This window comes from Patella vulgata, chromosome 2 (genome assembly GCF_932274485.2).
Source record: "Patella vulgata chromosome 2, xgPatVulg1.2, whole genome shotgun sequence".
Lineage (NCBI taxonomy): Eukaryota > Metazoa > Mollusca > Gastropoda > Patellidae > Patella > Patella vulgata.
In genome coordinates, this window is record NC_065880.2 from 52,388,321 (window position 1) to 52,401,068 (window position 12,748).

General features: G+C 33.2%; 1 protein-coding gene across 6 annotated transcripts in view; it reads right to left on the reverse strand.

The window, feature by feature from the left end:
* Positions 1-12,748, reverse strand: part of LOC126809804 (SH2 domain-containing protein 4B) — a 35,556-nt gene that overhangs the window by 15,294 nt on the left and 7,514 nt on the right. For 2 of the 6 annotated variants that reach the window (XM_050534590.2, XM_050534595.2), the window contains exons 2-3: positions 3,317-3,436; positions 2,851-2,941 (exon numbers count right to left, since the gene is read on the reverse strand). In XM_050534590.2, coding sequence (XP_050390547.2) covers positions 2,851-2,941; positions 3,317-3,415 — 190 coding nt within the window. In that variant the 5' untranslated portion in view covers positions 3,416-3,436. Of the gene's footprint in view, positions 1-2,850; positions 2,942-3,316; positions 3,437-6,299; positions 6,323-8,248; positions 8,388-9,384; positions 9,535-12,748 lie in introns of those variants that run through there. The other 4 variants (XM_050534592.2, XM_050534593.2, XM_050534591.2 and 1 more) reach the window with 4 other exon arrangements.

A 12,748-nucleotide genomic window follows, 5' to 3' on the forward strand; every position in this document is an offset into this window, starting at 1 on the left:
CAGCAGTGCATTTCCACATTTTTTTATTACGCAGAAATAACAAAAAAAACGCACAATTCAAATAAAGTGAATGGATCAGGGACTAGCTGTAAGCTTCCACAGTGCTGTACAGTCCCAGACTGCCCCCAGAGACATGGTGATGTCGTTTTACTCTGCTTTAGACCTCGACCATAACCCTAAAAAATAACCTTAAGCTCAAGGAAGGTCGTCTATACATCTCTCTGTGGAGGATAATGAATCGCTGTGTTATATAGTTTAATAAACAAATAATACTTTCATGAAGTTAAATTTGCACGACTCAAATTAATTTTAGAGATGACAAAATTCCTTGTAATTTGACTTTACTTTTTGCATAGCGCAAGTTTTAAAATTATGCGTAATTTTTAGACTTACACAGATTCAGACATAACATACGAGACAAAAATATCTGATCATAGAGGTAGCAACCATTTAAAATTCATTCAAGATTTCCTAAAATCATATTCTTAACAAAAATAGATTCTTTTTAAATATTCTACACTTTGGTTTCATCAACACCGCCCTCTTGGAACTACTCCGACCATGCCACAATAGCATTGTTCCGTATTTTCAGACTATGGTCCAGACTAAATGAAATTCGGATTCCGTTAGTTCGACCATAGTCAGGAAATCACGATAACCAAAGGTTGCCCAATATATCCCTTTAAAACAGAAGTGATAAGATAAGGGGTAGTGTGTGATTGATATGAAAAATCCTTTGGACTGCAGTAATATGTTTTTGAGCTACAGACTTTTCTTACTGTAATATTTTTCCTTTAATGTCAATTGAGACAGATTTTCTATCACGAAATCAACTATTAAATAATATCAATGGTTACCTATATTTAAGCTGTGAAGTTTTACCTCATCTTTCATGTTACTATGGAAGAGCGTTACAAAATATATGACAACCCTAGAATAAAACCTAACAGCAGTTTAATGTAAACTGTTGAGGTATTTACATGTACTGTCATTTTCTTTTAGTCTGGAGGCCCAGTGCGGAGGGGTGTCCATCAAATGGGCAGAAAACCAGACCCACCTTTTCTAAAGTAAAATTTTGAGCAGAATACGATGCCGAGTGGTAAGTGGTAATCAGTCCACCGTTGGGATCTTGCATAACAAAACCAAAACACTTCAAAACCTGTTTCAAAAGTACGTAAAAACTGTCAAATCAAAATCTCTCTGATTTAGTTTCACAATGACTCCTATACATAATGAAACTAGTTGTGCGAAAAAAACAATTGAATAGTTTCATGGCTGAACTCCAGCCTGCAGGCCGCGTTACAAAGTCTGCCAAACTTTTCCCCGGTAACATTTACCAATACGACATTTATATCCCATGAGCTTTATTTGCAATGCATCCGTTGGATTTATCTGTGTCAATGTTCCGGCAAAATTTATGAAAACTCATAAAAAATTTGCAAACCTTTAATCACGTCATTTCATACGTGTTTTCCGGTCACAGATTAATGTCGGCTTTCCCAGATTGGGATTCCCGGAAATCCAAGCGGCCTGCAGGCTGGAGTCCAACCATGAAACTTTTCAATTGGAGATTTCGATTTGGCAGTTTTTACATATTTTGAAACGGGTTTTGAAGTGTTTTGTTTCTGTCATGCAAGATCTTTTTCGACGTTCCAAAGTAAATGTACGGTGCTAAGACCACCTAAAGATAAGTTTTAAATATTCCTTTTATAATTTAGAACAGGTTTCGCTTTAGTTTTTATATTTTCGCCAACATTTTATTGCTTTAAAACTTCCTAGTGCAAAAACGGAAAATTTAACCTTTTGGCCTCTTGGGTCACATAGAACAAAGGTAAATTTAGCAAGTTAACATTTTTATTGAAAGGTTGATTACTTTCGATCATTTTCAGCATGTTTTCACGATACAAGAATAGCTGCGCATTCACTTTCAGTGCAAATGACCTTATTTGACCTCGAATATCTCGAAAAAGCCCCCAACGGCGGACTGATTACCACTCGGCATCATATTCTATGCAAAATTTTACTCTAGAAAAGTTGGGTCTGGTTTTGTGCCCATTTGATGGACACCCTCCCGCATTGAGCCTCCGGGTTATTTCAAAGAAATCTGAATATTTTGATATAAAAGAAGTTAATTCTACAATGTGTATCTATATACTTGTAGTCTTGTACTGTACATGTATATTAAATAAGTCTTGTACTGTATATTAAATATTGATTTATGGTTTGATTATAAAATCAATAAGTGCTATACATTGACTCTATTCATTCATAAAATTTGCCAGTTTCTGTGGCATCTGGTTGTTTATAGCTGTTTATTTGTAATGGAAGTCTTTTGAAAAATGCAAATGAACACATTTTTATTTACGAATATATCGTAAACAACAGGTGTATATCCTAACAGATTGTTATTTAATATTTTGCTGCTCCAGCCTCAAATGTAGATTTAAATGCTTTCTGTACTTATACTTTAACATTTCTGCTTTATCAAATTTTGTTAGATTCCTTAAAATCTTGTAACATTAACTATCAGAATGAGGAACTTTCTTTCCATACAATTTGGCTACAAATACTTTGCATACAAATACTTTTGATACATTGTACTGAAATCTTAAGAAATTAAATGAAATGGGGTTTGCATGTTTGTTGAATTAACGTCCTACTCTTCTGCATCGACTGGGCTAATGAAGAAGAGTCAAATCTTTTAAAATGATATACCATGTACATGTATTCCAAATTCCATTTAACAGATTAAGATCCCATTAGTTTGACCATCACACTTTTTCTGTTGAACTATAATCACCCTGGAATTTTGACGTGTAGTTGGATTTCATATTGCATACATGTACTTACCAGGTTTTGGCGATTTTTTAGGTTTTAATTTATTTTTAGCTTCAGCTTCCTCCCACTCCCTTTCATGTTCTCTATATCGTCTCTTCTGTTCCTGTAATGATAGATAGACCCATTATTCAGATACATGTAGAAATGGTGTTATGAGTTTCAAGCATATCTGCCATCAAAATTACATTATCTTCACTTCAACGAGAAATACACAAAATCTTCTATTGCTAGTTGCTGTAGACTTTTGCTTTGTTTGTATCTTAAATCTGAATTGCCTTTTTATATTTTTGGAAATGTTTGTTGATGTACATGTAAGCTTATGTATCTTAAAAGCTAATTGCATATATTATATGTATCTTTCAATACAGAATTTAAATTTGTTCATAGGTGTTTTCATTTTTGACACATGATAATATTTATGGATGACCCAGCCATACAAATTCAAATACAAGTATTGATACAATATAAGGAAACCTACCTCTCGTAATTTTATAAATAGTTGCTGTTTTTGGTCTTCATTAAGCTCATTCAATAGAGCTGGTTCTATGTACATATCCTTCAATATCTGTTCCAACATCTTTAATATCTCCTTATATCACTGGAATATAAAAACGTCATATTTACTATAAACATTATTAAAGGTGTGGCAGGCGTATATTTTTTGTTTTTTTGCACGGATATTTATCAAGGAAAGAAAGGTACATCATGATTAAATTCTGGAACCAGTAAGAAAGAAAATGTACCCAACTTAAAAACTGATGGGTACATTTCTGGACTGCTCACCGATCAGACCAATGGTCTATCTATATTTTGTACCTTTCTTCCAGAATTGTATTTCGAAGAAATAGGAAGAAAATAAACAAAAAATATGCATACATAAATAAGTTTAATAAAAGAAATTCCAAGAAAAAATGTACGTTTGGAAGAATATAAATATGTATACATGTATACCCCTACTACGAAGTACATGAATCAACGTTTCAGTCATAGAGATTTGCAACATTAACCATGACCAGTTAGCTGCTATTATCCCCTAAATCCCACCTTGTTTTTTCTAAAATAACACTTTAGAAATGGACTTCAGACAAAAACACATTTCTATTATTATATTTACTTAAAGATGCATTATGTAAGATTTAGATTGGGAAAAAAATGGCCCTTCTTGCTGTAATAGTTCAAAAATAGATAATACAAAATGAATATATTGAAAAAAAATGTCAAAGTATTCTAAGCCAAGTTATCACTGGTTGAAGTTTTGACAAGATGTGGCATAGATTATTTATTACCAGTAGCAATTATTTGTGACTAAACCTTGTCCATCATTTTTAAATTAGATCATTAAATGATGATCATGCTTCAATTCATTTAAATCTCTGCCTTCCATGGTACAAAGAGTTGATTATAGGCTTGTTATGTGAATAAATACCTAAATAATAGTTTATACAATTATTTGAAGCCAAAATAAAGCCCTGTAATAGGCAGATTTAGCTCTTACATGATGCATCTTTAATTGATTGACAACTGTTAAAAATTAATTACTAGAAGGTTGAAATAAACACCTACTAAGCCAATATGTTCACAAATACATGTATTTCACTGTGATTTAAAGTCCAAAAAATACCATGGTACATTTACAAAACATCCATTATAAAGATATCATGAATTATAATATTTGTTTAATTACAGATCAACATATAACTTGCTGCCATAAATTCACCTTAGATCCATTTTTTTCTCAGGTATACATTACTACATGTATTTACTGGTAATATACTTCCTCAGTCAATTACCTTAATGCTCAAACCCATGTGATTACATCCTGTTATGTTATTCAATATAATGGTACTTTATATTCAGTTGATAAGATAATTAATCAGACAAAATAAACAATGCAAAAGTCATTTAAAGAAGCATATAACCATACATCATGTAGGTCAAGATTTCACATACAGATTTTAACTGTTTACTATTTTGAACATGATTGGTTTAATAATACCAATCACTACCAATTAAATTGAAATGACTAATTACTATGTTTTAGAGGTTTTTAAAAATATTCTAATAATGATTTAACCAAGGCTTTACCTAGCAGATGGTATCAAATGTTCTTTTCAATATTTCAGTACAAAACACCAGAGAGAGAGAGAGAGAGAGAGAGATGGGGTTTAACTCCACTCAACACAAATTAGGTCATTTCCGGACTAACATATGGTTCAATTTTATTTCAATAATTCGCTTGCACATAGGGGTCTTTTGCAGTGGGAGGAAACCAGAGGACCCTGAGAAAACGCACTAGGTTGGACTGGCGCCCCCTACTCCTTGTCACGTACAACTGGGGAATCGAAAGTAAAAAACACAATCTGTAGAGACATCTATATTCATCACTGTGTTTCTTTATGTACCGTACATTTAATTATGTAACTTGAAATGTTAATGGTAAACTAGGAAGGTAAATAATAAAACAATATATATTAATTATACTGATTAAAGATTGTTGAGAATTTCAAGTGTAATGCTTGTACTGGTAGTTAAAAATACCTTTGTTAAGAGAATCATGGCAACCTTTTAAAAATCTATACATGTACATGTATATTGTACTAGACCTTATAGTCTCTGATCAAATAATAATATCTTTATACAAAAGATTTCTCTTGAAGGTATAATGTATCAACAACACTTTTCATTTCATATCACATAAAAATTAATATTAAACATGTACACCACCATTACATAGTAAGTACTGTGTATGAGAACAGTATCATTCTTTACAACCTTAAGAATGACCATATTGTGGTTCTCTTAGATTACATGGAATGCTGATTTTATTATTCATATTATTATGTATATACCAGAGTATTGTGTATGGAGGACAGTATTATTTTTATTTACAACCATGAGAATGACCATGTTATGTTTTATTTTAGCAGTACCTTTTGTATATTACATGTAGTTGATTTCATTGAATTCAAGTATTACATGTAGCATAAATACATGTATGTATATTTCCTATAGGAGGAAAACAATTGATTTCATGCCCTCATTTTTAACTGACATTGAATAACGAAAACCCAGCAAAGCGAATACTCAAATTTATGTAAAGGGGCAAGGGGGGCGAGTGGTCATTTGGTCTCTGATTGAGTCAAGTAGTGGTTTCAATCCCATACTGGACGTCTGCCCAACCTCACAGGTTTCATCTTACTGCTATAGTCCCCCGGTTAAGTGCAAGCGAATTATAAAATTAATTGTACATTGTGTTAGTTCCAAAATAATAACCCCTCTCTCAATATTTTTGTGAGCACAAATTTCTCTTAGAATTGATATCACTACAGATTCTTTCAATATTTTGTAACAGGTAAGCTGCTCTTATTGTTTATATGGTACATTAATTAGAATATATCAGAAGTTGATGATAAATATTAAAAGTTAAATATCAGTATAATACGATATTCAAAATTACTTACTTTAATAATCAACTAGAGATTCATTTACATAAAGTAAGAAATGTAAAATATACACTACTGAACTGTAGGTTCGCTCATATCTAAACTTAGTTTCCACAAACAATGAACATATATGAGCCTTTGTTTATCTTATGACTAAAGTCATGTAGCTATGACAGGTAAAATAGGTAAAGACAGGTACATTACAACATGTATGTCACAATATCTAAATAGATAAAACAAATACCACATGCATATAATCTCACAAAGATGTAGAAATACCTAGTTTCAGATAAATATGATACAAAACCATGTCAAATATTTGTCAAGCCATAGTATGTAGGTATAATAACTATAATTAAATCCCTGGTTGACTAACAACATATATAATAAGACTCAGTATACTACCAATAAGCTTTACCCATTATACGTATGTAGGCTACTTACTGGACCATGACATGAAACGGTTCTGTAAGCCACATACTTCAACCTCATAATGACCACATTCATATATAAATAGGCTTTACATCAGTGGATCAAATCTAACAGTGTACAACAACACCCCAATCACATTTCCATTATATATATAAAAATGTGAGCAGGAAGGTTTTCTTTATCCTCCCCCAAAATATCAAAAAAAATAACAGTGTCTCATTATGTGTGTCTCAATTATTTCATTGGCCTTCTCTTCCCCACTCCACCAAAGCTATACAGTTACATATAGTTATGCTTGGCAACATTCAGACTATCATTTTTTTAAATGGCTTGAGTAGTAGTTTTGGAGATTGTTATGGTGTTTTAGAGTTGAGCATACAGTAAGTACATGTAATATGATAGTCATAGCCTGACTATTAACATAGGAAGCTAATGGTAGTCCCTGACACAGTTATTACAATGTATCATCTAATATCAACAGGGTTTTTTTTCCAGAAATATTTGGGATGGTGCAGTCCTCATCCCCATCAACCCCCTACCCCATGGAATTAAAACAAATCTGAGAAATATATTGTTCAAAATTGAAAATCTCTAACCAAGATACTTGATACAATTTCTCATGGTTACTCTAGTTGTAGTTTTATGATGTGTGAAATGTACAAGTGTTAGTGTAAATACGTGCAGTGTTTCCATCCTAACATCTTGTAGAGATAAGAGTAGAGTTTATTTGTAACTTGCTGCATCACACCTGTCTATACAAATAGTCAGTACAAACAACAGTTAAACTGTCAGACAAATTCAGTCATGTCATTTCAGACTGCTATAAAACAAAAGACCTAAGGGGCTTCTATCTCATAGAGTTGCACCATTGACTTTAAGAAAAGTAATGATTCATCAGCAATAAGTCAAAAGGCAGTATAAGAACTGTTTCATTTTTTGTTTACATGTATGGTACTAATGTGATTTATGTAACTGTATCCTGCTCCCCGTGGCCATTTGTATGCAATAAAATTGATCTAATCACTGTACACAATAACCTACACTTGTAGGGTAGCTTGCCTGTTCATTTAGTAAATGATGTCATCACCGGGGAGATATATGATGCTGAAAAAATGTCCTTTGCAATGAACTTCTCCTGCAATGCAGTTTTACTTCTGATAAATGATTGCACCAAACAGGTGCCACATGACCTATGACATATGATCAAATACATTTGTATAAAATATGTCTTACCCTTTGCATCGTTTGTAGAAATATGCTGATTTCATGAACAGAGCCATTATTAGGAATTTATCCTTGGTGATATGGTTTTTTTTTTAACTATTTGAGGATTAGTATGCTACTGCCTAAATTAGGATTCAGATTTCAATTTTAACATGGGCAGCTTTAACTGTAGCCACAAAAATGAAATAATTTTGACAGCCATATACAAATGAAACATTTTATTTTATTCTATTGTCAGTGTTCTTTGTCACAGGTGTCTTACATAAATCTGACATGTACATGCTTAAAATCATCTGAAAAAAATTACATACCCGATCTTATGTCTCCTGTTAATGAAACAGTCCACATATTCTAATTGAATTCTTTGATGCATGGGCTTAAAACAGTCAAGTACCTCTTCGTAAATTTTCATTTGAAATGCAAAGACTTCCTCAATGATCTGTTTACATTGCAGGAAGTAAACAAGAAACACTTTAAACTCTTTCACAACACATTTATAGATTTACTAAAGGTCTATTATATTATTACCCTGTACATGTTATACAGATACAAAATGGCAGTTCTATTGTATTACATAAACCATTTTCATTCAAATAAAACATAACTATTTCAACCACTACATAGATAAATAAAATAAAGATTATGTCTCAAAATAGAATATGACCATGAATTGAAATTTCTAGGCCAAAAATGTTGGCCGGGGGCAAGGGGTTCTGGGGGGTGCCAATGGGGCTTCTGGGGACGTCTATGTACCTACACTTGACAATCCACGGCAAACGGCACTGTGGACACACCTCCCTCTGGAGTGGGGTCTAGGGTGCTTGCTCTCTCCCTAAAAAATTTGGGAAAATAGGGTTTGCAACTGAGGGAAGGAACCCCACAGATCACGCCGTTTTGGGCACCCCATCATCGTGTGATTCATTGTGAGGCGCCTCACAAATGTTACTCGGCTCTTTGAGACGCCCATACTGATATGAGCACATATCATATCATTGGCTTAGTATTGCGTCCAATGAAAAGGCAGCAGCCCCCCTTGCCCCACCACTAGTTATGGGCATGTTCTGTCTCAAAATAGAACATGACCATGAGTTGTTCTTAAAGTCCAAAGAATGAATAAGCACTGTACTGTGAATATCATGATTAAAAGTTTATAAACTTATTTTATTTGATTAATACTCTTAAACATCTTTGATGATGTTTAACTTTAAACTTAAACACAGATATGTTTATTTATTTGAGTATAGAACTAAGAAATTTGACTAATATCTGAGACATCCATTAAGAATGTATGTACAGTATAAGCTTGTGGTTGTATCAGTCGTAAGCCTTTTGCATAAATAAAAACCAATATCCTTCTTACATGTATTATCCCCATTTACATGTTTTGACATACCATAACCAAATTATACCTGTATTTAAAATAGAAGTTGTTAATTTTTTTGTATACCTTACTTCTTAAAAAGTTGTCAATTGTTTCTTAAATCTACATCCATTCAGTCACTATACATCCAACAGTTAATGTTCTATTTTAGCCAAATAATCCACAAGAATTATGATACTAGGAAACAGTAGTATATCCTAGAGTACCATTCTACATAAACACAGACGCTACCTTCTATAAATAGTAAAGACATTCTTACAATATGACTAATGTTATTCCTCCCACATGTTGGCCTATTCCTGTCAGCAACCACCTTTACTGGCTCTTCCATTCAAATAAATGCAAGAAACCATGTTATCTGTCAGTGATATGCTACGCATAACTTTGGTATTACCAACATCTCCTTCTAATGGGTTCCACTCCTTGTTTTTCCCTTATTAAATCATAATTCTTCAGTCAAAATTAACTATTTCTTTCACAAACCATCAAGTTTATTTATGAGAAACACTATTGTTACAATGAAGCATCTTATTGGTAAAAATCAAAATCATTTTTTATAAGTTACCATTGCAAACACAACATACACTCACTATTTCACTAAAGGACCCATTGGAGGTGTCTCAAGTGATTTTTTACACATCACAGTAGATACTTGTTGAAAGAACAGCAAGACAACGGCAATGACTCTGTGAATATTCTCCCAATATCCCAAATAGGTAGGCTAGTCCATAAAGTACAACACTGGAAATAATACATCCTTCTTACAAGTTTAGGTATACATGTACTTGGCTTAAAACTCATTTTCTCCACCTTTGCCACCCTTGTCCTATGCACACAATATTTTTTCAGCAGCTATGTCTCAAAAACATAGCAGTTTATCCAAATTGAAAACTTGATCAAATTTGATAAGGATCCCTTCAAGAAATCTAATCCTTATCGTGTTCATGTAAGCTTTTCTGGACACATACGTATGTAACATACCTCTGGAACAGAAAGTCTTAGAATGCTGAAAATCGATAGGGCCCGTCCTCTCCTATCCCAATGCATCACATCAAATTCAAATTTGAAAAAAAAAATCTGTTATAATCTGTAGCCTCTGGGGAGGGGGTGGGTGAACTCCAGCACTGAAGCTTATGGAACGCTGAATATTGATCGAGTTTGTCCACCCGTGCATCCAAATTCGACACAAAATCTGTTCAAAACTGTAGACTCTATCATGTTAACAAGCCAGTTGTTGACAGACGGAAGACATGAGGGCATATAAAAATCTGGCTTTTAAAAAAGCTAGAGTCAGAACAACTCCAACAATTCTACTACGATATATGCTAAGTTTGGCACCGATAGAGTGTTATTTCATTAACCACTGGAAGCAGCAATGCAGTGAGAGTGAAGAAGAATCCCATAAGCAACCATTCAGAGGCTTATTTCCCTGTGCAGTAAAGTTGCATGGTGTGTGTGGCTTCTTGGGGTGAACTAGCATGTTACTGACAGTAAAGTTATGGCATTCTGTGTTAGTTTTTTTTTTCTTGTGTTGGTTAATCTCTATCCTACAATTGTGTCAAAAATTACATTTCAGCAACATTATGCCTTGCTAGCACTTCCGGTCTAATCAGTGGTGCATTTGTATTGTGTCTCAGTACCGGTATAGAACAATCATTCATGGCTACACAAGTTTGGAGTGAATTTATTTTAAAGCCTCTGATAGTCATTTGAGTGATTCATAATACATTGCAACATATAATACAGTGGAAGTTGGATCTTTAAAAGGAATATCAATTCAAAAGATAGGTTGCCAGGCAACAAAACATACGCCCACAGCAGCTAAATCGTCAGAGCGTTCGACAAGGGTTGTCACATATTTAGGTAATTAGGGGCATTTAATAGACAATTTCATACAGATGACATTATAATTTTCGTCGTTTGAGGGAATGCAAGGTTCTAAAAACTAAAATAAGGGCCATAACATTGGAAGTAATCTACAGAAATTGTTGAAATTCGACAGGCTTTTTAATTTTACTAATTCAAATAATGCATATAAATTCCATACAGATCGGATGATAGCTTTTGTCGTTCGAATGTTCACAAGGTTCAACAACGTAAAACAAGGGCCATAACTCTAGAAGTAATTGATGGAAATTGCTTACATTCAATAGGCTTCTTCCTTTCACTAATTTAAATGATGCATATGAATTTCATACAGATTGGGTGATAACTTTTGTCGTTCGAGCGTTCACAAGATTCAACAAAGTGAAACAAGGGCCATAACTCTAGATGTAATTAACGGAAATTTGCTGAAATTCAATAGGCTTGTTCGTTTTACTAATTTAAACCATACATATAAATTTCATACAGATCAGATAATAACTTTTGTCGTCAGAGCATTCACAAGGTACAACAAAGTAAAACAAGGGCCATAACTCACGGCGTAATTAACGGAAATTGCTGAAATTCTATAGAATTCTTTGTTTTACTAATTTAAATGATGCATTTAAATTTCATACAGATCGGTTGATAACTTTTGTCGTTAGAGTGTTCACAAGATGCAACAAAGTGAAACAAGGGCCATAACTCTAGATGTAATTAACGGAAATTGCTGAAATTCAATAGGATTCTTTGTTTTACTAATTTAAATGATGCTTATAAATTTCATACAGATCTGTTGATAACTACTTTTGTCGATAGAGCGTTCACTAGGTGCAACAAGGTGAAACAAGGGCCATAACTCTAGATGTAATTAACGGAAATTGCTGAAATTCAATAGGCTTCTTCATCTCACTAATGCAAACAACATATATCAATTTCAAAACAATCAGATGATAAATGTAGTCTGTAGAGTGTTCACATGTGGGTGTATAAAAATGATGTACTTCGTTTCAGTATTTAGAAAGATATGATTAAATGAAATTTTGTAAACATTTGGCATCCTAATCCAACGATATACATGTACAGGGGATACTGTATGTTCAAATCAGGTCAGCACCACTACAAAAATTTGATGGGTCTCTTTTGAATATGTTTGAATCCAAGCCAGGAGATTATAATTGATACCATTGATATTTTGATTTTGTTTTCCTAATAGATGTTAAATAATCACTTTCAGTACCGGGTACCGGTAGATTTTAACATGGATATAAGGCATGAAATATTAGATTTTGACCAAAAAATGCAAATGACGACAATGGCTTTAAGTATGTTTTTCCAAAATTTAAACTAGTGTACCACTGACTCGGCCCTGATCACTAAAACCAGGCAAAATGAATAGGTCTTAATGACAATGAATGTACATTTTTTCCCATTCATTTTAAATACAAAAGAAATTCACTGGCTAACCTTTAACAAACTTGTAGCTGACCTCTAGTGAAGGTAGGATGACATGTAGACAATAACACAGGTAATAGCAAACATTATTAGATACATGGGTTGTTATACC